Source organism: Platichthys flesus, chromosome 1, assembly GCF_949316205.1.
Source record: "Platichthys flesus chromosome 1, fPlaFle2.1, whole genome shotgun sequence".
NCBI lineage: Eukaryota > Metazoa > Chordata > Actinopteri > Pleuronectiformes > Pleuronectidae > Platichthys > Platichthys flesus.
This window is the reverse complement of record NC_084945.1, coordinates 12533715-12561149: the sequence shown is the minus strand read 5'-3', so window position 1 is coordinate 12561149 and position 27435 is coordinate 12533715. Positions and strand designations below refer to the sequence as shown.

Here is a 27435-nt window from a genome sequence, read left to right as displayed (position 1 = left end):
AAGATTGCACAGAAACAACCTAATTTATTCAAGGCAAATTGGTGGAAGGATGTGACATGGGTCAGGGAAGAACTCATGAGGTGCTGGTGTAGATCTGGATTAGGAGGCGGATCCAGGAAACTTTCTGTGATAGGGCATTTTTCAACATTTTCACAATTTCCCCAGAAAATAATTCATGTATCTTGATGAAATAACTCACGCTCAGGTTTAACGAGGGAACCGATATCTATGAGTGTGTGAAACCTGGTGCAAGTCGATAGGATCTAAAGGGACTGCTGGGTCTCGTGCTCTACTGAGGACCGTTCTAGTTGAAGAATAAACTAAATCAAATGAACCAATGACCCATCTTTTAATATGTGTGTCCTACGGAACAAAGAGTTCTGAGGTTGAGCGCCACTGACCTCACTTGGGTCAGAACAATATTCGTTAGGAGTAAAAATCCAGAGTATCCTGCAACATCTGGACAACGTGGCTCTTCTTATGAATCCCTCACACTCCTGGGAACAGTCAGGTAAAAGGCTGAAAAACACACTGAGGTTCCAAAATAGACTGAGGTTTCCCCCCCCCCCCCCCCCCCCCCCCCCCCATGAGCCTGTAGCTCCAGCTCAGTGAGCAACAGACTGAGGATCCCGCTCCTATGGCGCCACCCGGTGGACACGCTGCATCATGATCAGGAGGCGAACGTGTGTCACAACAGGTGTCTTCACTGGCACACACACACTTTATGAGTTTTATTTTTTTGTCATCTTGGTTAAGGCTTCAACAAATGCTACTGACTCATCTTTACAAAAGCATATTTTTAAAAACACATCACACAGCTCTTACACACAGCTCTTATCCATCAAAGGTCAGTACGTTTGTCACAGAGAGGAGATTTGAGATGGAGAGGAGCTGCTCCACTGAACTCCAATAGGGTTCTGCAGTATCTACAGAATGTATTTCTTTACAGTAAAAGCTATTGGAAGTGTTGCTCTTGTATGGATGTGTTCACGTGTAGACAATCTTTAAGATTAGTCAGCGTTAGATGTACTGTTAAGTGATGACAGTTTAAATACACTGTGTTTTAAAGCAGTCTGGAGAGATGGTTTAAAAAATTACAGAATTAAATTACTTGTATTAAAAAATAAATATTCAACTGTTTTAACTATCAATTTGCATTTTTTAGAATGTTGTGAAATGAACACTTTGTATTTGTGGTGACAGAATGAAGAAATGGACTATTGTAATGTGTTGTATTCATGGTATCTGTGGTGGCATTTTGATTTCATGTTGGATAACAGTATTTTGTATAAGGAAACTGGAAACAGCCTGATGAAGCCATGATACATGTTTGGGATAAACCACTGTGGACTGGAGTAGAGCTTGGACAGAAACTTAATCTTGTCCACACTGCTCTGAGCGTGCACACACAATAAAGAAAAACACAACACAAGAACGGACTAAAATTACCAAAGAAGAACATGAGCCGAGCAAAAACACAAGTGTTAAAGCATTTATGACTAAATTAGCTTAACTCACTTTTCTATCTGTGGATGAATCTATTGAATGTTGATGGACGGTTGAAATGTCATCACATGACCTTCATCCCCAGAGAAAACTAAGTGCTTGAACTTGATTTAAGTTTACTTTGTCACACTATTACGTCTATGGTCATGCCTTTTTTTTTTTAGATTGAACATAATTTAGAAAAAGTCAAAATGATGAAACGTAGTTAATCCAAACTGTACATTAAAAAGGAACCTCAGAAAGAATGAGTGAAACATGTATTTTGCAGTTGTCACGCGGCTCAGTAGGTTCACGTTACAGAAGCTCTGGAATGGGACCGTTTGGGCTCCACTGTCACTTTCAGTCCCTGAGCGTGGGGAGTGGTCACTGAGCCTGGGGCCCCTGGTTCTTCCTCTCCTGCCACGACTTCTTCCGGATCTCCAGCTCTGTGTCAGTGAACGAGGCTGGACCCCAGTTGGTGATTCTCTGAGGTGCTTTATCACCTGAAACACCAGGTTACAGGAGAGAGGATCAATGCCTTTTAACAAATGTAAAAAAATATCACTAAGAAGAAACATGTATGTTTGCTGTTTTGTTTTATTTTTGAGTCGGTCTGGATTTGTGCACTGACCGAACTGCTGCTCAGATGCACTGAGACTGTTAATGAGTCTGAAGTGAACCAGAGAACTACGGGGGACTGAGCTGCAGCCCAGTCAGTACACGACCAAAGTACTGTGCTGCCCCTTGTGTATATACAGGGTATCTGTAGCGTTCCCCAGGTTCAATTCAAGACACCTAATACCACATGTTACCTCTTCAGTACTTCAGTGGAGTTATCGTTACCACCGGTAACTATTGTCAAATACTAAGACAATTATAAAACTTACAAAAATACTTTCATCAAGTTAAGATTAGGACTATTTTCTACGCTCTGTAACGGCAAAACTGGGTTAGGGTCCCCCTACCTGGCTGGATGAGACGCATCAGCCCCTCATGTTTGGCCACCTTGTCTTTCCAAGACTTTGACTTGTTGGCTGCTCCCTTAAGCTTCCTCGACACCTCCTGTATATGAGAGCAAAACAGGGTTGGTTTCATGTGAGCTGAATCAGTGCTTAATCTTCTGCCTTAAACAGCTCTTTCAAACTCATTATTATATATTTTGAATATTAATTCAAAAATATATACAAATCTATAGACCTGCTGGAATATAAATAAACATATATATTATACATGCGCTACACAAAAAAATATACATTCAAGAAAAGTGAGCTATGAGAGGACACATTTTGTACAAATGTAGCACAAACAGAACTAGGTGAGGTAACATATATTTGTTGTGATCAATAATTCCAGTGTAATCTTTTATGCATTTCAAACATTAATGAACTTGGGGGTAAATATGTGTAGAACAGTTGAGTTAGTTGTTTTACCAGATGCATGAAAACTGCCTTTAGTCTAATAAAAGACTTTCTGATCTGAAGGGACAATGTAATTCAAATCAATGATTCTTTCAGAACTTCCAGGTGAGCCCTGACCTCATACTGCTCCAGTGCTCCCTGCCGCTCCCTCTCCAGACTCTCCAGCTGCAGCATGGCTGTCCGCAGCTCTCGCTCCTTGGCCCGCTGGTCGGCCACCAGCTCCTGCTTCTCAGCCTCGGTCTGAGACAGCGCCCTCTGCTGCTGCAGGTGGATCTGCTCCAGCTCGACCCTCTTGGCCGCCTCCTCCTCCAGCAGCCTGCGAGGGAACACAGCAGGGAAACTTCAAGGAGGAGACTGACAAAAAGAGAACATGTAAAAAAAGACATACCTCCTGTGAGTGTTAATATGTGTGCATGTGTGCGTGTTAGACCTGGCCTGCAGTTTTCGCATTTCCTCCTCGTCCTGCTTGGCCTGTCTCTCGTCCTCTAAGGCCTCCTCCAGCCGGTGGTACATGTCCTCCAGCTCCCGGACGCGCTGCAGGTACTGCTCCAGTTCAAAGGACTTCTGCGCCACCTGCCTCTCCATCTGCTGATGAACCTGAGCAGCACACACACACACACACACACACACACACACACACACACACACATACTTATCACTCATCTCCTACACAACTGTACATGCAGGGCTTGGAACTGAGCAAACATCTGTTAATAGTCAGAAAATCTTCACATTCCACACTGAATCTAACTTCCACTTTCATGTTATTTCATTTCCCAACGGCATGTATCAGTATAGTCATTCAATTATGATGATCTTAAACAGTCAGTGCATCTGACACTCGAAGATGACTCAACAACTATTTTTAGCTTGTTTCCTGGAAGGACAGAACAACAGACGGATGATTATGATGACTACTTTGTCACAAGATAAAAACTTCAGTTCATCATCTCTTTTCTGGCCCTTTGACATGACCACGTAACTTGCAGTTTATCACAAAGACCCTGCAGAGTTGTGGGAGGTGCAGTGGATACCATTTTCTCTCTCTCCAGGTCCAGCCTGTGGCGGTCCTGTAGGTCTAAATGAGACTTCCTCCTCCTGTTCTCCTCTAACACTGCTTGAGCTGCAGACTCTTCCATTTTCTGTAAAGCACAAAAGAGGAAAGAGTTGTTGCTTCTCTGCTTGACCTGGAGGTGTAACCTGGCTGGTAACAAACAAGACATTGTTTAATGTAATTTATCAGTAACATCTGGGAGTGTTTGGCAAAAGTTCTTTTAACAACATCATGTGACTTTTTGCATAACCATTAATTCGCCATGGAAATATATTAGTATCAAACCAAAACACCATCTGGCAGAGTGAAAAGAGAAGTGAGAGGAGGCAGATAATGTGCTGCAGATCTGAAACGACTGAGTTCACACATGTGGTCGTCTGATGGATGCAGGTGTCCCTGAATCATCCAAAATGTCTTTGCATAGCAAGTTTTACTTCCTTGTTCTTTGTCAACTTTCTGCTGCATCTTGTGTTAATGTGTGTGAGAGTGTGAGTGACTGTGTGTGTGTGTTTGTGTGGCTGTAGGAGTTGTCCCCTCCCTCGGGTCTTTAGTGAGTTAGATAAGTCCTCACATCTTTCCCCCTTGAGGATTATCTTAAACATCCAGACAAGATAGAAATTTTGTGTATCCTCTTAAGTTTGGTCATTTAGATCCAAAATGTTCAAGGTTTCCAGACAAATCGCGCATTTCTACTCATAGTAAGCTTTGTTTAATGTTTGATTACATCAAGCATTTAAAATTGGGTTTAAAAAATATATATTAACTATAATCTATAGTTAATATATTTATTTTATATTAACTATATTCATATTTACTATTCCCGTGGGGCCTTGGCGGAGGTGTGAGCTCTACTGAGTGGCACTATAGCAGAATGTGTTAGAGTTAGTGACTCATCTTTAAGCTCTGATCTTTATATATTTGTGAAGTTGCCAATTGTGATGTTGTATTACATTGCAAACAAGAATTCATTATATTTACAGAAGTTCAAAATAGGACTTTGGGGACACTGATTGGTGGTACACACTCTCCCTCAGAATGTTTCCCCTCTTCTTGTTTTTTAACCTTCACTTTTTAAGTTGTGGGAGTTAAACGTGGAGCAGTACCTCCCTCATGGCCTCCAGCTCTCTCTGTTTGTGCTCGTTGGCCACCTGGAGCCGCCTCATCTTCTCCTTCAGGTCCTCCTCCTCGGCGTGCTGCTTCTGCCGCAGCTCCCTGCGCCTCAGCCGCGCCTCGCGGTGAGGAGACGACAGCCCCAGCCTCAGCATCTGGATGCACGTCTGAATGGCTGCCGCGAAGCAAGAGCAGAACCACTGATTGATTAAACCTCCCCAACGATCTGACATGTTTGATCCATAACCGCGACATTCAAAGATGACTTATCAATACCTTGGATCCATTCCTGCTTCTTCTTTTTATCTGAAGCATTGATTTCGAAGCTTATGTCAGGGCACTTGATGAGGAAAAGGCATTTCTTCCCATCTTTTTCAGAAAGAGACTGAAGGAGAACAAAATATTACGGCTGCATTCTTCACTTTATACCAGATGTGAAAAACCTTGGGAACAGGTCATTAAAAAAAATATATTACTATTATCATATCATAATTGTTTTATTTTACTATTTAGTAAATATAGCTGATACATTATATATTACACATTAAAATTAAATACCTCTACACAGCAGTTTATGTCCAAAAGGATTTTTCCTTTCTGCTCCAGAAGATCCTCACAGACGAAGTAGGACAGGGTGTCGGGTCGAAGGACAAACCAGCGCTCAGTCCAGTTCTTCCTCCTGTGGCCCTTCTTCATCATGTATCCCTTCAAATCACAGAGTGGAGTTCAACACAGACACCACTCACTGAATCACTCTGCCATTATAAAACTAAACTACTCAGATGATTCACTAGAAACGGGGAGAAGTCCTCTGTCTCACAAGACAATGTCACTGTTCAGTAAAAATCTGTCGAAATAAAGTAAACAAGTACATAATAGAACATATCTCTTTGAATCTTTCTGTATTATGAATACTCTTGCAGTGCTTACAATCACATTTAGTTTAACTGGTGGACACCTGCTTTTTTTTTTGCTCCCTATCTTTTTCAAAGATATATTATAATTGCAAATCGCGTATTGAAAATATATATTTTTAACCATTTAAATATGAATTTAATAAAGGTTCTTATTTTGTTCTATTTCTTTCACAGTTTTCTTTCTACTCTGGGCTTCTGTGTTTTAGAGAAAGGAAGTTGGTGCAGTAGCAGCACAATGTTCAGAGAGAATCGATCACATTGAAAGAGCTCTTCAGCCAGTCAGACCTGTTTGAGCACATCCAGTATGAGCTCCTGGTAGACCTCATTGATGCCCAGGGACAGGGTCTGCTGGTTCATGCCCTTGCTGAAGTATCCCAGCCCCACCAGTTCGATCAGCTCCCAGGCGGTCAGGCAGTTCTCCGAGCCCAGCTGCAGCTTGTAATCTGCAAACTTCTCCTCACTCCATTCGCTCCCCATGGCCTCCAGCACCTTACGCAGAAAGTACTCAATCTAAGGAGATGGACGAGATATAATGGTGGTTAAATATCGAGCTTTCCGTTAAGACTGTTTCGTGCTGGGTAAAAGTATGACATCGTAAGACCATCTCTCACCTCTTCAATGATTATGACCAGTGGGTAGTTGTCTTCTGACAGAAAGTTGAAAATGCACCAGACCTTGAAAGCATCGTCCTGTGTGATGAGCAGATGTTTGGTGCAGATATTTTTCTTGAAACACAGGGTCCAGCACATCTTGTAAAAATCCTGCACGTCAAAATCCTCCCGCACCTGAGAACAAAAACCAGACTGCAGCATTCAGTCGGCGTCAGAGTCACACAGACCACCAGCAGGGTGCGTGTTTACAAATGCTAAGCAGGAGGCCGTTGTTTGTGTCCTTTCAGAACCCCCAGTCTGCAGGATGTGAGCTACAAACCGGATTTAATGAAACGCTTCATTTCTATTCAAGTCAGAGCCAACGAGAGGAGAGCAAGAAAACAGCTCCTGAGAACGAGGAGGGACAAGCTGTTTTCTAGCTGACATGAGAGTCACTTTTAGAACGCTTCACATATATGTGCTTGTATTAATAGATAGATAGAGATAGATAGATGTACTTGATTGATCCAAATTAGGAAAAGATTGTGTTGCAGCAGCATGTCAAGGGCATTGCACACAGGGCGAAGAACAAAAGATTAAATACCAAAGACCACAAAAGGACACAAGTGTTCAAAATTGCAGTAGTTGCTGTTTGCAGAGGAGAAGTTGGTAACATGAAAATAAATAAATATGAATATTGGATGTGCAGTAAAAATAGCTACCACAGCAAAACCTCTATCAGAGATATGGATCCTATATTTAACAGAACATTCGGTGCATTATATCTACACACATCATTTTCTCTCCTATCGAGCAAAATCCGGTCACAATTAGCGTGTGTGTGTGTGTGTGTGTGTGTGTGTGTGTGTGTGCGTGCGTGTGTGCGTGCGTGCGTGGTTGTCTGTATTGTATGGTGCTTTTCCAGTCAACCTCTCAAAGTGCTTCAACACACAGCACTTTTTTTATCACACACACCATAGCCATGCTAATAGAAGCTTCTTTGAGACATGCACTGTCAGCAAAGCCCCCAGCAACAATTAGAGGTTCTCTATCTTGCCTAAGGACACTTCATAATGTAGACTGGTGGAGCCTTTTGAACCAGTAACCATCCAGCTGAGAGGGAACACTGCTTACCACTGCACCTTCTCTAGATTTGTGATGTTGTTGATTTATTCTTTGATACAAGTTGCTCATGCTCTTGTTTGAAACATGTACTTTGTCTTAACTTTTTAGCGATTTCCTGAAACCTCCATTAACCATTTTTATAATGTGTTTGGTCCAACTCTTGTTTATGGAAATCTTTAACCACCATCATTTAATTTGTTGACAGCTTCACAAACCACTCTTCCAGCATCTTCATCCCCACCTTGTCCAGTATGAACTGGTTGAGGTACGGCATGTAGCCTTGGTTGGACAGAAGCCCTTTGTCGTCGTTTTTAAAATGTTCTTCGAGGGACACAGGGTCGTGAGGGATCTTCATCACTGTGCACAGGTTGTGAGACAACACCTGAAGAACCACAATATGAGCATTAGATGACAAATACTTCAAACAAGGGGGGTTTACACAGGACACATTACTGTACAGTTACACATTCCTGCTTAATGAACACACATTGTATGAAATGAAAAGTGACTCAAGATTCAGTGAATCAAGATTTGTCATGCAAAACCAAAACCCTTCGGCTGCCATGTACAAGCATTACTGGTCAAGCGTTACAGATGAACTTTCACTCCTCAGACTAAAGGTACTTTCTACAGGTTTGTTCAGCTGTAAGAACAGAGGACTACACCCAGACATGTTTCATTTTTAATGTACACGTGAGCGAGGACCAGAACCACCCCTCTGACGTGACACAGGGAGATGGTGAAAGGTTCTTAACTTGGCCCATCATAGAAAAGCCAAAGATCAATCTCCTCAAATATTGACTTTTAGAGTTCTCCTGGTCACTCTGTCTCATAATCTGGCAGAGGATGTGTGAGGGATGGAGAACGCTACAGGATTCTTGAGTCTTTGTCAGGCTGAGCACACAGACATCAGAGCCGGCAGGAAAAGCCATCCAGACCCGAGCTGTCACAAAACACCACCACCCATTTTCTTGAGTGTTAAACACACAGAGACAGAACGAATAAACTCAGATTAAAGGTTCAGCGTGTAGAATTTAGTGACTTCTAGTGGTGAAGTTGCATGTCGCAGCTGAATACCCCTCACCCTCAAAAGGGGATTTGTTTTTCCGGGCTACTTTAAAAAAGGTGTACCGTACAGAGGTACCAATCTCGACCCAATCTAAATATAAAGTATTGAAATGTATAGGGCCCATTCTAGGGCAAAGAAAACCAAAATTTGTAAAATTTAGATGAAACACTAGTATTCATTTATACTCAATATCTTCCAATAGATCTCTTCACCGAAACCTTACTCACTGAACCTTACAAATCGTTTTCCATGTCCCCAATTCAAAATATTGGGCACCTGCCCCTCTACAGGTCTCTGCACGGCCCTGCTTCAGGAAACTATCAAATCAAATCAAATTATTTCAAGTTTCATAAATAATATATTTACTTTCTATTATTTGTTAAATGTAAAATATAGTAAATTGTGGTTAAAGGGATAGTTCACCCAAAAATGAAAATTCTCTCACTTTCTATTCAGCGCTATGCCAATGGAGGAGTGGGTGAGGTTTTTGAGGCAACAAAACACTTTTGGAGTCTCAGGGGTAAACAGTGTTGCAGCCAAATCCAATCCATTCTAAGTAAATGGTGACTGATGTAATAAAGAAACAACATAGGAAAAACAATGTGGCTCTGTGGTGTCAGACAAGTGTCTGTTAGCCTCGACATTCAGGTTTGACTTGAACAGGCTTCATTTACACCTTTTTTTTGGCCCCACTGTCTGTGATCTACCGAGAAGGATTGTTAAAGGAAAGTATTGAGACATTTTCTGTTTTGTTTTTTTCTGTTGTTTTCTTACGTTTGAAGAATCGATCACCATTTACTTCAATTGTATTCGGCTGCAACACTCTTTACCCCGGAGACTCCAAAAGGGTTCACCAACCCCTCCATCTACAGAGTGGTGAGTATATAAATATAATTTTATTTTTTGGGTGAACGATCCCTTTAGTGAACGGTGATGGTTGAGAGACTTGTGACGTCAGCCTCAATGCTGGGGACAGATGTTGCAAAACGTCCTGATGTTTCACTGAAACTTGAGTTTATTCTCCACAGAGTCTGAGGAATCAGTAAAAACACAAGTGAAACTGACCTTTAACTGAGACTTGGAGACCTTCCCTCGACTGTCCACGTCCAGCGCAGTGAACGCGTGCCATATGGACTTCAACAGCTCCTCTCGCAGCCACATCTTCAGCAGGGACGGGATCTGAGGTGTGAGTGCGCGTGAGAGTGTGTGTCCGTGGTGGAGGGTGGTTTTCAAATATCCGCCCCTCATAAACGACAGCATGGAGAAGTGTGTTGACAGCGCCACCTAACGTTTAAAAATCCAATAAACCACCCTTCATGTTCTAAGACTAGAGTACTCGTGCTGGCTGTTAATGAACATGAGGATGTTAGCCCCAAAATGTATACTCTACGTTTTCTGATTTAAAATGTGGGCACTAATAAGATATTACAATTTGTCATCAATCCATTTGATTATTAAGTGTGCCTCAGGAAAACCTTTTTAAAAATACCCATCTTGGTTTAAATTTCACATTGTTGGTCCAACACTCCAAATGTTCCATTTACAATAACAGAAAAATAAAACAGAATTGTAATACATTGGTTCGATTAGCTCCAATCTGATCAGGTACATTCAAGCTGCTTACAGTTTAATTCATCACTAATTATAAAGTAATGTAGTTTAAAATAAACCAGTGTGCCAAATAAATACCTTTACCATTTATATTCCAAGTGCATTCGCTGCTGATGTATAAACCCACTTGCTCTGAAGAGTATTTAACATTCTCCACCTTATTCATTTGATATGTTTAGTAAGATTCAGTATGTAAATAGTTAAAATTAGCAGAGCTGCAATGATTTGGGTCAATTCAATCCAGTTTTATTTGGACAGTGCCAAATCACAACACACATTATCTTTAGGCACTTTACACAGTGGTGGAGACTCTGGCATCGAACTCGACCAGTTAGGTTGAAAGGACAGAAACTGGGGGAGAGGAGATGGAGAGAGGAGCAAAAAGGGAGGCAGAGGGTAAAGAGAGGGAGTAGACATGTTCCTGTTGTATTTAACACTGTCAGACTGGTTATGATGTCGTTGAAGACGCCTGAAAAATAAAGCTCAGATGGTCATTAACCATCAAGGGTTGGATTTTGTGAATATTTCACATTTCATCTGTGACAGTGAATTCTTTCCTATAGTAAAAGTGTCCGGGGGGGCGGGGATACACATTTATTTAACAAGTGTATTCCTTTGTGAGCACAGCCAGCAGTGTTTGATAGGCGCTAACTAAATAGTGTGCACACCCTACCTGTAAATACAATGGCCAAATACTTGAGGCACAACAGAAACATTTATTTGGCTGAACAGGTCCTCCTCAATATTTAATATGCACATTACAAACTTCGCCCGAGTGCTAATGTGATTATAAACACTTGAATTAAAGTATATTTTAGTATAAAAAGTAATAATGAATGTAGATACATTCTCAGTTAATCCTTGAGCCTTCCTAGAGTCTAAGTCCATAACTAAGACTGGATTACAAACTGCTTTATGCAGTATCATCATTCATGTCTCACTTACTGGATTCCACAGGTTTCAGGCCACTGTCTTAGTTATGGAGGCTCTGTAGGGGGCAGTGTTTCAAACCAGGCCTGTATGAACTGACGAGCACACGTGTGGTGATTCTGTGCTCACAGGAGAGCAGTGCCCTCTGGTGGACAGAAATGTGCATGTATAAGGAAACACACACGGTCATGAATTCCCTTAGCTTTTTTTAATATGTTGTTGTATATATAGATGGGTAATCCATACACCAACCAAAAGCTTGAGACCTTCACGATGAGTCCAATTGTACATGCTTCAAATGATGTATCCAACTGTACTTTCAGTGCTCACAAACACATCCTGTAAGCAAAGCGAACACCAAGAGCATTCTCTTTTTTTCCCCCTTGAATCAATGTTTCCGAGTTGCCCACTGATCCACTCTGTAAGCAGATGCGTGACAACCAGCCATTACAGAAGTCGCTTCCTGGGTAACAAAGTTACAGCGGTTTTCATTTTAAATAGTCTTCAATTAAAAAAATTTGCAGTCTGATACAGAAGGCTAGGAGACCTGAACAATATGAAAGTGCTAGTCATTAATTTACAGAGATCAGGCATCACATAGTGCTAAGAAGTATCCAATATGCTACATATGAATACAGCTGCTGACACCTTACAAATGCCTCTGGTTGTTTTTCAAGGCTACCTGAAAAATCAATAACCTTGGCTTGTATGTACATAAACGTGAGTGTTTATGCAGAAAATAACGTAGATATCACCACTACCAGAGGTATAATCTTATCACGGCCGTATGGCCACAACAGTGATAATGAAATATTAAGTCCCATTATCAATTTCTAAACTGTTAATCCCCCAATTTTGTTTAAGTGGGAAAAAAAACAAAAAAAGAGTTGCCGTCGTGACATCCCTTCCACACTGGGCTCCAGAAGACAACGTTGTTCAGAGCTTCTTCTCTTGCATCGTGCTCAAGTTCTTGGTTTGTTTTCCCCAGCCATTGGTTGCATTTTGGTTGCTTTCCCACATCTTCTGGTGCTATTTCCCCATTTGACAGATTGAAGAATGACTGAGAAGAACCAGTTCTGGAACCACTACTTAAGGGAACAACACAAGCTTTTTTTCACTTCACTACAATCAGTCACAGAGTAATAAAAAGTAGAACGGAGGACTCAATTCATTCCTGGAGCAGTGCCTCCAAAGTTGAAAGTAGATGGCACCACTGGCGGCGTGAACTTGTACCCGCCGTGTTTCTCGATCATCTTGGATTCTGAAAGTAGACGATAAGCAAAAGAACTTTAAACATCAGTTATCTTTCTCACTGTTCATATACTACAGCTTGTGATGAACACCTCCTAAACATTTTCATTTTAACAGCCATTGGTTAAAGACTGATTTCATTAGCAAAGATTTGTTTTCCTCTTTTCATAATTGTCCAGTGCATAACACAGGAGATTTGGTTTGTTAATGTTTTTATCCTGTTAAACTCCAAGTGATAGATAAACTGTAAAAAATAGTGAAGCCCTAAAATATAGTTCATGCTTTTAATTTGTTCACCCTTAGCTCAGGTGATGAGGCTTTATCTAAAATGTTCAGGTCAAACAAGCAGAATGATCCAGTATATTGGCTTTTTCTTATTGAATGATGATTACAATGAAATTCCTAATTATGAATATAAAGTATTATGTTTAACAAACTTGATTCAGTAGAGACCATAGACAGGATGGAGCCACTGTAGCGAGGTTCCACCAACAAATGCGCTTGATCAATCATGACGTTTCACACTAACTTATTAAAACCACAGTTACCAGAGACATGGACAGTAACATACATCAGTGTGATAAGAACTACATACGACTGAGCCATTTTTGAGAAAAATGTGTATTTCGACTTTAGTTTGTTTATTCCATGTCACATTTGTGAAAACGGATGCAGGGTTTATACCAAACAGTGAAGCCAGTGATTTAGATGCTGTAACTACAGGTTTGTGAGCCATCGTGTTGTCTTTGTATTCAGCCTATGGTCGAGGCTATGAATATTGTAGTGCTGCACTTACTCCAGGTCAGTATATGGATACAAATTCATTAAAGATAATTTTGTCAACGGAGAGTCCGTATAAATAACAAAAAACAAGAAATGGTACGATGTAAAAAGTTGCTTTATTGTGTCAGACAGAAAAACCACGTCAGGTTTTCATTGAAAATGTGAGCGTCTCAGCTGGTTCTCACCATGTGCTGCCCGTCTCTGATCTGCGAGTGTGCCAATGTCCTGAAGCTGTTTGCCCTGCTCCTCATCAAGGGCTTGTGTTAGTGCCTGGTACCACGCTGGGTCACGGCTCTGGATATCTGCATCACAAAGGCAGATTAGTGATTGATGTACAACATGGACACAAACTGATTCCCACAAGCTTTCATATAACACGTCCTGGTTGCCTTACTTTGTAGTATGGCTTTGAAGATCTGATACTCGTCCACCAAGTTGTCTTCATCATCTACAGCTGTATTGTAGCCTTCAAGTGCCGTCTCCTCAGCATCATCCTCCTCCCAGTCTTCATCGTCTCCGTCCTCTCCCGCCTGCTTTGCCAGCATCTCCAGGTACTCCTGACCCTCCTCGTCAATATCGTCTTCGTCACTGCCCAGCTCAGCTGCGTTCATTCAGAGTCATGTTAACACCTTAACTCACCTTGCAGATATGGGTTATGAAACACTTAATAAAATGATCTGGGCCTTACCATTGTCGTCCTCTTCCTCCCCATTTTCATCATCATCGTCCTCGTCATTCTCATGCTCTGCTCGACAGGCATAGGCCCTCTTGAGGCCACTGAACAGTAGGATGGCTGCTGGAAGAAGCTGACCAGCCACCTGGTTGATAGCCTGAGGTCTGTGGTCGAGGTCGATGAGGGCACAAAGTCCGAGAATGCACATCTTCCTGTCATGGAGGCTGTGAGAGGAAAACGCGGAAGAGCAGGATTTAATAGGGCTTCCCAAAATAACAGCTGTTACATTGCTGATGAGGATGAACATAGTTTAGAAAGATAATTTGTCTCCTGTTCAAATTAGGCCTAAGACTTTTGTCGTGACACTAAGGAACAGTTCTCTCACCCAAGGAAGCAGTCGACATCTTTGAGCCACTGGGTTATGAAGTGGTTAGTGATTGGCTCAGTGTTGTTGGGAAAGCGCAGGTTCTCCAGGGTGTTGAGGAGAAGAGGGGGGCTGTAATAAAGTGCTGCGATGGCCACCTGCAGGCACATGGTCCTCAGCTCGCTGGTTTTCACCTCCCGCGTCAAACGCTCCAGTGCAGCAGTCACAAACAAGGGAACAACCTGCAACAAGTTATTCCTTTAATAAAATGAAACCAATTACAACATACTTATATTAAAATTACATACAAAAGACATTATTTTAAGCTCTTAGCCAAGTGGATGTCGTTGTACATCCTGCAGACGCATGTTTAGAGCGTGTGTAATTCTCTCACTAGTTCAGTACTCTGAGCTAAAAATTGGATTATCTTCATTAGTCACTGACCTGATCAATGCCACGCCCTTTGCACTGCAGGATGATCACTTCCAACAGCTTTGCAGCATGGCACTCTGGATCCTCACCTGGATCACCTGTCAGGACCTGTGTGAAGTGACAAGCAAAGGTAAGCCTCACAACAACTGATCTCTGATGGGCAGAGTTATATCTCTTACACTACGTGTTCACTACTGCTGCACTTTACCTTCTTGCACATGCTGTACATAATCTCCAGGTATTTGGTGTCGGATAGGAGGGTGTCTGTGTCAATTGTCACATAGTTGTGAAGGAGGGGCATCATATCTAAAACAGAAATAGTAATTATTCCCTCATAGAAAAACATGGAGGTCGTGTGACTGCCAAAAACAAAGTAGTCTCCTGCGCCAGACCTGTGAAGTAGTCAAATCCATCCTGCTGGAAGACTTCGTACACCAATGGGAGGAGCTGCCACATCTGTGGCGACACCTGCTGGCAGGTCAGGCTGTGAGCCAAGGACAGGATCTCCTCATAAAACTCTGATAGAAGAACAAACACAGAAGTCAGTCACTGGGTAAATATAGTTTTTTATTGATGTCTCGTCTAATACAGGCAGACAGAGAGAGCTTTAGTGTTACATGCAGGTAGAATGTGGAAAAACCAGTGGAACCAGTCCTGCTTACCCAGTACATGTTGCTGCAGCACAGTGCCAATCACCTGCAGGCAGATGCCCTCTAGTTGCTGGGTGATCTGAAAGAAAACAGGGATTCAAAGGAAATTAGGATTTCAATCATTAGTTGAGACAAAGTTGTACAAAGTTTCATCTGTGAGCAACAGCATGTTGTGAATAATAAAAAATATTATGTAACTTCAAATACCAGGCACTTGATTAACACACATGTAGTAAATGATACATTTGGGCAAACATTGCATAGACTGTGTCTTGTGGAGCACTTATTAAAAACAAAGTACAAGAAATGTACTTAAATGTTTCAGAAAAAAGCACATTTTATCCAAGCGTAAAAAGGATATTTCAACGGAGTACTTAAAATATTCCTACTTTATATAACTAAATGATAAAGATTTTCAATTTTCATGATAGAATCTCTATAATTCTGACTGATTCCATTCATCATCCATTCTGGCCCTAAAATCAATGTTAATCAGTGTTGAGGTGTGGAACAACCTTAAAAAAGTTATTATTTTGAGTTTAATGTTCTTCCATGCATCAGTCCTGTGATTTCACCTGATAAAAACAGATTGGAGTAATTCCGGTTCTTTGTAATAATGTGAGGAACAAAGATGGCTGAAACCTGTATATGGTGGAAAATCCTCAGTGTAAAGCAAATCGAATTCTTGGCTTCCAGTAGCAGCAGTCCCATGTTTCAGCAGACATGGTGGCAGGGTGCTCCAATACTATTTCTAGTGCCTGCTTCAGCATCATTGAGTCATTGGACATGGAGAGAATAGAGAGTGTTCCCGGCAGTAAGTGGGTGGCTCGAGTGTGTGCAAGAACATTACAACAGACCAGAGCTGCTTCTGCAGAGGAGTGGCCCTGAGATGAGCTTTCAGCCAGAAGAGTGAGAAGGAGTGTGTGTATGTGGGCAGCATGCTTAGCAACTGCGATGCTAACCTCTTTATGGTCTTCCACCACACTTAGCAATGTGTCAATGGTGTTGAGGATGCCCATAGCGGTCACTGCCTTGTCATCTCCTCCTTCCTCATCAGGCCCCGTCTGAATCACCTGGTTGAACGTCATTGCCTGTCGAAGAGTGAACAGAGAATATTACGACTGCGTCTGTGGATTGTATTAATATCACGATATTTCACCATTAAGTAGTACATCCTGGAACCTAAACGTAGTAATTTGTGTGATTGTTTGGATTAGTCAGAGTGACTAATTTCTGCTGACTGTACTCAGTCTTGTAAGTAGGACAAAACATTCTCAATCTCAGACTTTTAGATATTTTATCCTAGGATTACAGTTCTTCAAAACAGCCTCCCTTTGTCAGCTGTACAAACATGAAGCCTATCTCTCATTCTATCCTGTTTCAGACAACTTATGCTTAGTGACATGGTGCATTATTATGCGGTTAGTCTCAATATGAAGATGGTAAATTGTGGCCATACATGGATACACATAGTCAGAAGCAATGCTCAGACTGTAGCATTCAAACCATGATTATTTGGTACAACACAGGTTGGGTCCTTGGATTCATGCTGCAGAAATCCAGATATCAGTTCAGGTTACGCATTCATGTCTTCAACTGTTCACGGTTTGTGAGTCTGTGCCAACAGAAGCCTCAGATTTCTGTTCTTGGCTGAGAGGAGTGAAACCTAATCTCATCGTCTGCTGTCGTCATCAATTTCAGGGTTTAACTTGTTGTTCATTCTGAGATGCGTTTCTGCTCATCCCAATTGTAAAGTGGGGTTACACAAGTAACCATATCTTGTGTCAGCTCCAACAAGTCTGTCCTTTCTCCTCAGACCTCACTAGTTATTTTATTTAATGGCAATACTCTGAATAAAACCTGGAGACTCCAGTGTGTGAAAATCCAAGAAGATCGGCTGTTTCAGAGATAATCTACCCAGTCCATCCGGTACCAACTGCCACAGTCAAAGTCACTGGCATCACATTTTCCCCCCCGAAACAGAGTGTGTGCGGTGTTCCTAATAAAGTGCTTGGTGGGTGTATAATGATCGTACTCACCAAGTGCTGTGTCATCTCCACTGCAATTGGAGTGACCTCCTCACTGTATTCACAGATCATCTTCTGTATGACATTGGTGAGATCATCGTTCTCCGTCTCCCTGACAATGTGCAGGAGTGCCTGCATCACTGGCCGGATGAAGGGGACGATGTATTCTTTGGCTGAAGAAAACCATGCATCGGTTTAGTCGGACATTTATTATCTAAACTACTGGATTACACTTTATAAAAAAGGAAAATCATCGTATGTAGTCCAGGTAAAAAACTATGAGCTGTATGACCGTGCTTTCTCACCTTTCTCCTGGTTGCTGATGAGGACCTGCAGCGCAATAGCTGCCTCCACCTTGACCGGCATCTCGTTGTCATTGATTAGACAGAGACGGGTCAACTCCAGAGCCGTCTGCAGGTTCTGGTCACTTTTGAACTTCACCTCACAGAAGTAATGGAGCACCCAGCAGGCCTGTGAAAACAGACGGGTTGAGAAAAATGTGGCGGGACAAATTAAAGACCATAAACTAAACTAATATTACAAGTTTGTGGTATTATAAAGCCACTTTATTCTGTCTGTTGGGAAATTGTACTTACTCTGGCTCTCATGTAGCCCAGTTCATTGCGAAACAGGGGGAAGACATGATTCTGGAGCATGAACTCCATCTGGTCTTTATATATTTTTTTCTGTGTGAAAGAAATAAAACTGTCAAATTTCACAAGACAGTCAAACACACTACATCTTTTACCCCATATGTTTTGCATTTTCATCCTTTACCGAAAGTCCATCTATTGCATGTTTGATACGTTCTAGAAAGATTCTGCTCAAATCAAAAGGAGGCACATCATTTTGACAACTTCACAGCATCAGCACTTGAATTTTTGGTTAATAGATAAATATTAAACAACGTGTCAAACCACACCTAAGTAGGCAAACTTGTTTTCATCATTCCCAAATATCCCACAGCTAAAACGACTTCTTCACAATCATCTCTTTAGGCACTTTGACCATTATTTACAAATGACTGCTCAAAAGGGTTAACACAATAAAGGGCACTGTGTGATGAATGTCCTGTTTGCTGCAATACGTTACAAATGCTCAACATCTGCTTCGCTCGGCAAGAATGTGTAGCATAGAGAAACTGTTAAACAGTGTAAATTAGTCTTTTAAGAGCTGGTTACCTTCAGCAGGATTTCAGCCAAAGAGCCTATCATATGGAGGGCACCATCCTTTTTCCTGGGGTCAGAGGCGGGATCAGTGAGGATCTGGTAGCAGTAGCCCATAGTCTTTTGCAGCACCTAAACAGAGATAAGCAAAAAATTGGATCAATCTTTAGCCTTCATTAGTTGAGGGAAATGTCTCTTACCAACTTATTTCAGCTCACCTCTTTCCTCTTGTTGCAGGCAGTGAACAGGAGTGTCTGGGCTGCTGTCGTTGGGGAGATGAAGTCCTCGAACACATCTAAAGGGGACAGCAGAGATTGAGAGTAATTGTTAGTTCTCACTGATGAACCAAATTACTTTTGGTTTACAGGCACCGACTTTCTCTGCTTACCAAATTTCATGCGGATGTACTCGTATGGATCCTCCTGCCACAGTTCCTCATCACTATCTGTGTAACACATGAGTGGGAAAACCACATCCTGGATGATGCCCTGAAAAACAAAATTAAGAGGTTACAGACAGGAAGTGGTGCGTAAACTATTTGTTTTTAATGTGTTATTTTGTCCAACGTTCTTGAACTGATTAACTGTTGGTTGAAAATGGATAATTAGTCATTGTAGAAGTATTATGGTAAAGCACTACCAATCACTTGAACAAATTCTTTCTGCACAACTAACATGACATGACTTTTCATTTGCAGAATTGTGAAACACTTCCGGGATATTGAACATGCTTTATTACCTGGATGTGTGGTTTGAGGTTTTTCCAGGTCAGAGCGTGTGCTATGCCCTGGTTGATGTAGTTGAGTGTCTGTTGGAGTACTCTGGGAGCCACATATTGCTTTTCCTTATACTGGTATAAGACTTTCAGCAGCACCTAGACAAACGCATTAAGAAATTAACTATGTGCATTCAAAATACACAGTTCATTCAAACTTTAGAGCAGGTGCAGCTGACATGTCATCTTCTGAAGTCCTCACCTGTTGTGCAGGAACTGCATATTCCTTGAGGAAAAGTTCAGCAAACTCTCCGTACTCTTTGGTTGTGTTGCCTGGGCTTCCATACCTGAATGCAGGATACCGTTAAGTTATTGTTGAAACATTAGCAGGATTTATTTAAAAAAAAGCCAAGAATCGTTAGAGGATTACCTTTCGAATAGGCGAGCCAAGATGTGAAGGGCCCACTTCTTACACTTCCACCATGGCAGCTCAGGCCGCTCATCTTCATCTACCTGCATTGTTTCCTGTACAGACCAAAGACCACGTCAGTACAGTCGGCTTGCGGAAGAATTTAATGTGTGCATCTCCGAAACAGAACAATGTCAGGAGTGACGGATAATATTAGGATGAATGAATTAAAATTGTCTCATTACCGGAGGAACATCTCTATCAACTACTGCTTTCAGGATCTCCATCCATTCTGTCAGGTTTTGTCTGTTGATGAGTTCCAGGGGAAGATTGTACTGGAGAGACAAACCAAGAGTCAGTGTTATATAAAATCCTAAATCATACTGTAATTAGATTATACCTACAGGTGGATATTATGAATAAAGAGATTTCAATGAACAAAGCAGGTGTATTTCAACTCTAGTTAGACTTTTTCAGCTGGGGCTGTGCTCAACTTTGTCGTAAGGTCATGGCAAGGTCTCGACCTCACTATGACCTTATGAAAACTTAAAGAGTTTGTGGTCCCGAGCTGAGAGGAAGGTGTTCGGTGTTGTGACATTACCTGGAAGAGGGCATAGAGGATTTTGAAGATCTGCTTCTGTATGAGGACAGAGTCACTGGAGTGGTCTGGGAGCAGCTGGATAAAACGATCTTTCAGCATGGGCATGAAGATGTGCATGGCGGCTACGAGAGGCTGACGCTCCTCTGGTTTCTTATATCTGTTTCACAAAATGGCCACAGGAGAACAACATTAACCTAATGTCATGTACCCACGATGTAATGTGAAATCAAGACTGAGAAATGGCGTACTCGTAGTTTTTGACAAGCTGGTAAAGGCAGAGCAAGATGCCCAGCCACCCTGCACTGTTGTCTGACTGCAGGTAGAAGCCGATCTTGTCCACAATGGCCGTCCACTTGCCGGGGTAGTCGTGCTTGATCATGTGGTGGATACATGTTGTCAACTGGACCCTGACGAGTTCAAAAGGGAAGGATGAAACAGGGGATCAGGAGGGAACATGGATTAACAATAAAATCCCCTGACCTCCTCTCACTCTACTCAGTCTACAAGGTGAGCGTTTACCTGATGCGCTCTGGGGAGTGGATGATGGCCTCTACGATGCTGTCTCGAATGAACTGCCTGTCCTCGTCAGGGATGTTATTGACAGGTGGCTCTGTGGCTGAAACTTCTCCGTCACTCCAGTGCTGGGTTATCATGTTCTTAAGGTAAATCACACCTAGATAGAAAAAGATAAAAAGTCCCACATGAGTCAGCCTTTTAATGGCACGTTCAGAGCCCAAACCAAACTTGTTGTGGTCAGCTTGGGCAAAGCATTCTGTGACCAAGATATTTAAAACGTTTGAATATTAAATGTATGCATTTATCATTAGTTTTAAGTGCGATAGATCAAAAAATCTCCCTCCCTCCTGTACTTAGCTGCCCATTAAAAACCTTGCGCTCCCCATTAAGCTCTCTAAACTCTGTTGGTGCACAACCAAATTTTTACCAAATTGACTGCATATATATCATTATGACTCCATTACGACACAGTAGTGTGATTTCAGAGCCGTGTGAAGCCTAAACTGGGGGAACACATTTTCCATTTGTAGTTCAGTAGATTTGAATGTGGCCCCAGAGTGTCAACTGGGATCCAATGCACAATGTGGGGCCCCACCCTGAGTTGTGTGGCTTCGCAGAGTGAGGCATCGGAGGGAGTGGAAGAGTGAGGGCTGGGAAGCAGACGTCAGACTGCTGACACAAATGTCCACACCGCTGGCGAGGCGATTTTAATCTAGCCTATCAATGCTGACAGAGCATTAAACCACCTACCTCTGCCTAATACCACCAAACTACACTGACGTCCCAATAATGGAAATCCACTGAGAATCTGTCCTTTAAATTCATTGACAGGGGGGGAATTTGTTGAAAATATATCTCAAATGACAAATAATAACATAATATAGGCATGACATAAAATTGGCATAAACATGGTAAACTACATACTTTAGTGTCAGTATTAGGCTTTAATTTTTTGTATTATTATTATTAGTTAACTGCGGCTCCAGACCAGAAGCAGGAACATATGTAAACTGTGCTCACTGATGAAGCCACAGATTAACCATTTCAAATGACCTCAATCTGTGTTTTAAAAATCACGTATTGTGGGTCAAAAAAATCCTAATTTTGTGCAAAGCTGTGACAATATGAATTTTAAGATTTAAAGTCCACATGGCAACACATTGGAACCTTAACTACGAGGCTTAATGACAAAAAAATAGAATGAACAGTTCTGGTAGCACTGCTATTTGCAGAATTCTTTATGTTTTGTTTGCCGAGTTTAAGGTTACATTTTTTTTCTGCCATCACAGTGACACACTAAGAGATAGAAGCTTAATGAGCCCGGCCCAAGATAATGACTAATACAGTAAATGTAGACAATGTACATACTTCACTTGTGACCATATTCTGACAGCTACTCTGAACACCGTCAGAAGTTCTCTTCCTACAGCTGGAAAAGTAATTTATTGCACCATAGCACCCAGCTCTAGAACTGCTTAATTTACTCGTACAGTTATTAATACTAGGGAGGCGGACTCAATGATTGTGATCCTCTCAGTGCACATTTTTGGAACAACTGTTCAAGTTTGTAACTCAGACCATTCATTCTTTCCCCCCCTTCCATCGATACAAATTCGACAGAGGCATTTTTGCTTAAAGCAACAGAGGCTATATTTAACCAACTTCATGTGTCCCCTGAACTTCAGCCTAAAAAAAACAGAAGTGTGAATCATGTCATCATCAATAAATTGTCTTTTGTGAAACCATTATATAAGTGACCTGTTTTGCTTGGGGTCATGGCAAATATCAAGTCCATTTCTGCTCTAATGCAGTTTGACAAAATTGGAGTCAGATGCACAAAAAAGCAGCAAGTCACAATAGATTCTGGGGGGACTTGGACTGAATAACATGACCTAACATACAATATTACTCTGAGCAGATTAGGTGGAGGGAAAAAAAAGATTTTTACCTTTATCCCAATAATAAATGTGTGCCTTCGCCGTTTAGGTAGTTTGGGAGAATATTTTTACTTTCTGCCTTCTTAGTATAACCTGTATGTATTAGGGCACATCCTGCACATGTTTGCATCCTCCAACTCAGCTTTTAAAGACCTCCTTCACCCAAATCTGATTAGACAAATCAGTTCATTGAGAAGATGGGCTGGTCCCATTCCAGCAGAAAGAAGGAACTCAATCTTTATGTCAAGTGTTTCTTATAAAAGAGAACCTGACATTAATACACAATGAATGTGTTTCATCTAGTTATATTTCATATCAACCTTGACAGAAGGTGAAAACTGTTGACAGGAGTAGAGACTCACCTGCTTGCCTGACAGGCAAATCCAGTTGATCAGACATGGTGACCCGCAGCAGAGTGGACACAAAGTTCACCTGTGTGTGACCCTATAAATCAGAATAAAAAACAGCTGAATGTAATCCGGTTACAAACAATATTTAGGAATTGTTGGCATTTTTACATCAAGTAAAAAAAAAAAACATGGACTATAGTCTCCTTTAGACCAAATCTATCATTAAAACTCGAAAACTTTGAGTTATCAGAGAAAAACAACACATTGAGTTGTTTAAAATGGTCAATTATCATAAAAACCAATGATCAGATTACCCAGCTGTGATCCACAATACTGCAAGTCATTTTAGCCAATACTGTGGCATTACAATAAATTTTCTGACCTGAAATAAGATTAAGGGTTTACAGATAAATCCATTTTCTTTTCCTGAATATAAGCTGCAATTTGTGTTTGCCTTAGAAATTGCAAAGGTGGAAAGTGACATGAGATGTACTGAGCGGTTTGTTTTGTAGGGATATCACCGTATGTCATTCGTTTTTGCTTTGAGCCACGCTGCAGCACCAATGAAGCATATTTTTTTAGGTGCATATAATGATTTAAGCATTTTGTTGACTCTTATTTACCATTCATTTGGCCCTTTTTCCCATAAAAAGAGCCACCACTAACGATGCATTTGTTAGTGGCAATATGCTCAATTCCAACCCTAGGTTTTTATTCTGGGACTCAACTAGAGTAGGTTCGCATGATTCACAGTTAGAAAAAAGGTTCTTATTTATTGTGAACTTCCTGTGATGCAGTCCCTTTGTCAAGCCTCTTAACTGCAGTGGTGAATATTAGCCCAGGCCTCCTGAAGCCTCCTTAAGGGCCCAAGTTCTTCTGATTGGCTGATAATCTGGCAGCTTGCTGAGGGGCCGGACACACAGTGATCGTGAGCCCCGCCTTATCCTCTGACCAATGTAGAAGTAAACTGAAAGTAACTGACTGGTAGCTAAAATCAAATAAAAGAACATTATGGAAACTGCAACTTCTCAAATTTTGTAGTGCAAGTTTTATCCCGAATCATAAATTGTTAGGGTTATCCAAAGTGGACACTTAATTCCCTGCAATCCTCAGACCCATGATAGAGTCCAATGAAGTGGAAGCAGAGAAATTTGTAGAACTGAACATGTATGAAGTTAACTAAGGAAAGTTCCCGAAAAAGGAAATAAAAACACAGTAGACTGCCACAAACGACGGAGGAATCATTGTTTGGTTGGAGCTGAACATCTACCATGACTGACATATTATGAGTTGATTATAAAAATAAGATAGACCTTACTTTGTAAAAACTGTTGGCCATGGCATTATGATCGGACTGTGTAACACTGTGTCTTATGTAACACAATCCAGGCATAAAAAAAATATAACCATTAAAAGTCTCAGTCCTGTATTCACTTAAATCACCATAACCTAGACAGGTAGTCATGATTTACTAAGCCGAATGTTCTTATATGTTGAACATAGAACATACTAAGTGATGATGACCCTGTTAAGGAGAACAATGTGCCCCCCACAGATCCTCACAGCATTGATTCCGTCTTGGATAACATAATACAGAACAGCTTTGGCAAGTCAGGGCTGGTAATAACAAATGTTATTTATTTATACATATATTGATAAATTGCTTATGCATGTAAAAGCACAGTAAGGATGTCTAACACATAACTGATCTACCTCAGAAGAAGATGCTTTGCTATTGATTGAGTTTGTCATTCTCTGCCTCAACAGAGATTAAAACCACTGAGAATCAGCCTTTAAATTGAGAACACATTTATTTTTGATAATTATTGATATCGACAGATGTGAATTTTCATAATAATATAATTATTGCCCTTATTCCCCAGTGACAAGTTGCGCAACAGCCTGCTGCCTTAATACCAAGAAGACGGAATAACTGTACCTTTAAAAAGGTAAAACATTAACACAAAATATTAATTTGATCTGGGATTTGTGACTCTACCCAGGAACGCAGTAAACAGGCTTTTAAATTTAATAGTTTATTCTTGGTCATTTCAATTATTTACAAACGGTTTAACTGATGGATTTGATTAATTTATTAAAGTATAGCAAAACTGGCGGTTGAGGAGAGACAACAACTTTGTAAGCACACAACATTGCTAACGTGCTCACATGGAGGTCGGCTAGCTTAAAACTCCATTTTGTGACGTTTTTCACGAAGTAACTTCACTCACCGAACATATATCAGGTGGGACTGAGGCAAATAATAGCTTTGAAAAGGTCGTTGGTGCTAATTTACTCAGTATTTTGAAATAAATCATCACTTCGGGGCTTGTCACAGTGACACGTGAGCAGCAGCTATGTAGCAGCACATCCAACAAGTAGCTCTGGTAGCTGGTGTTAGCCACAAAGCTACACATCACTAGCCTCCATTTGACATGCTCAGTGCTACATGCCCCGCGGCCACTCCGTTTATTTTACCTCTCGGGACACCGGTCACATAATGACGGTGCCGTGTCAGCGCTGGTATTAACCGTAACCCGGCCGAGGCTGCGTGTGACGAGCTAGCAATTACCTCCTGAGCATGACAAGAATGGTTAGCTTGTTTAGCATTAGCTACACAGCTGGCTCAGGCGAACACTGACGTCGGTTCCTGGAATCGACGTTATTTCTTATCGCGGCCGGATTCGTGTTATCGTCCCCGCGGTGGTGTTGGGGGTGAGGCCGTGAGCCACTGGGTTGTTATGTGGATCGAGTGGTGGAATTTCGCTCCGGCTCTGTCACGGGCAGCGGAGCGCCGTCTGCGTGATCGCACCATCTTGATGTTGTGAACGGCCCAGGCCCGAGCCGAGACCGCGCCACAACTGCCTTCACCATTACAGGCTCGCCTCAACTTTTACCTCGTTCAGCTGCCTCTCCGCGGCCTCCCGCAGGATGGGGTCCATCGTCCCCCGAAGGGCCTCGACCAAATGCTCGGGATCCATGGCGAACGCTCTGTTTTACGGCTCGGATTTTAATATTTCAGAGGACTCTCAATTCCCAGTCACTGCGCACATGGACGCACGGCTCTCCGGTTACCAGCGATGTGTCCTCCCGTGTCGAGGCTTCGAGGCTTGTGTTGATGACGTTTGTGGTGACGTCCAAACCCTCGCGAGCCGGCCGTACCACGTGACGGAGTCAGGAAATGGTTCGCGGGTTTGGCGTGCGATTCGAAATATAAGGGGCAGCGAAACTTAATGTAACCCCCCCTCACACGTTGTGGACTTAAGACTTTATTGCGCGCTTGTTTGCAAAAAATTAATCGTCTGAAACCCAACACTGTAAAAAAATATGTAATTTTAAATAAAAATGAATAAAATGATGTCCATATTTTACGTGTTAAATGTTGTCCCTACTAGTAACACAAGCACATTAACATCACAACCCTCTGCCCAATTTGTTTTGACCCCACCATTGTATCATAAAGACAGACACCATAATAATGAGTTCATAATTGATATATAGGCATCACATTTTTACATTACATTTACATTTTTCATTTACTTGACGCTTCCAAAGCGACTTACAATAAGTGCATTCAATCCGAAGATAAAAACCCAGAACAACAACAATTAAGAAAGTACAAAAAAAAAAAAATAAAGCAAAAATACAAAGTGATATAAGTAAGTGCCATTTAAGTGCTACTAAATTGTTAGTTTCAAAATTCACAAACATCATTCATTCATTTATTCGATTCAAAGCTTCACACACCAAAACCATGGTGTCATTATAACTGGAGTGCCAGCTCAGTCTTGGGATACCGCCTTGACCCGGAGGAGGTAGAGATGATGACTATAATAAGCAGTCATTTGTGATGAAAAACAGTCCCACCCCCAGCAGGACACCATCATATTACTGGGAAGCTCCTTTGGTCTGCCTTTGTATTGTTTAATGGCTTATGTTATATATTCTGCTCATAGTGAATATATTCTGGGATGAAGCAGTGAGAGATGCTCCTAAATTGAGTGAGGTGCTTCACTGGATCTTCGCTGATTTAGTGATGTCTCTATTTTGACTCTCCTCTTAGTTGCTGAGATTTCACTGTTGTGGAGCTAATTAATGTTTATTTAATTTCATAAAATGAAATCTTATCTTATGTACAGGGTCCCACACTATTTATACAACAAAAACAGCATTATGCACAAGTCAGAAGGGAACAAAGTGCAGGCAGGAAACTGTGATTTCGGCTTTGCACACTTGAGAAGCAACAGGATACT

At 41.5% G+C, this 27435-nt stretch overlaps 2 protein-coding genes across 2 annotated transcripts; both read right to left on the bottom strand.

The window, feature by feature from the left end:
* Window positions 1-716: 716 nt before the first annotated feature.
* On the bottom strand, window positions 717-9970 carry LOC133951048 (switch-associated protein 70-like). Its single transcript, XM_062385095.1, has 12 exons — window positions 9834-9970; window positions 7941-8081; window positions 6596-6769; window positions 6270-6494; window positions 5626-5772; window positions 5344-5452; window positions 5061-5242; window positions 3938-4045; window positions 3334-3500; window positions 3021-3219; window positions 2451-2547; window positions 717-1988 (listed from the first exon to the last, which is right to left on the bottom strand). The coding sequence occupies exons 1-12, from the start codon at window positions 9927-9929 to the stop codon at window positions 1870-1872; spliced, it is 1764 nt and encodes a 587-aa protein (XP_062241079.1). The 5' UTR covers window positions 9930-9970; the 3' UTR covers window positions 717-1869.
* A 1527-nt stretch (window positions 9971-11497) lies between these two features.
* On the bottom strand, window positions 11498-26303 carry ipo7 (importin 7). Its single transcript, XM_062385094.1, has 25 exons — window positions 26080-26303; window positions 23195-23276; window positions 20899-21052; window positions 20628-20786; window positions 20380-20536; window positions 20024-20113; window positions 19800-19894; window positions 19632-19716; window positions 19394-19528; window positions 19044-19143; window positions 18874-18950; window positions 18671-18787; window positions 18086-18175; window positions 17795-17960; window positions 17502-17662; window positions 16425-16553; window positions 15475-15541; window positions 15205-15330; window positions 15021-15118; window positions 14825-14920; window positions 14402-14622; window positions 14032-14240; window positions 13738-13944; window positions 13529-13645; window positions 11498-12570 (listed from the first exon to the last, which is right to left on the bottom strand). Exons 1-25 carry the CDS (start codon window positions 26161-26163, stop codon window positions 12473-12475), a joined length of 3120 nt encoding a protein of 1039 aa, XP_062241078.1. The 5' UTR covers window positions 26164-26303; the 3' UTR covers window positions 11498-12472.
* Between the last annotated feature and the right edge of the window lie 1132 nt (window positions 26304-27435).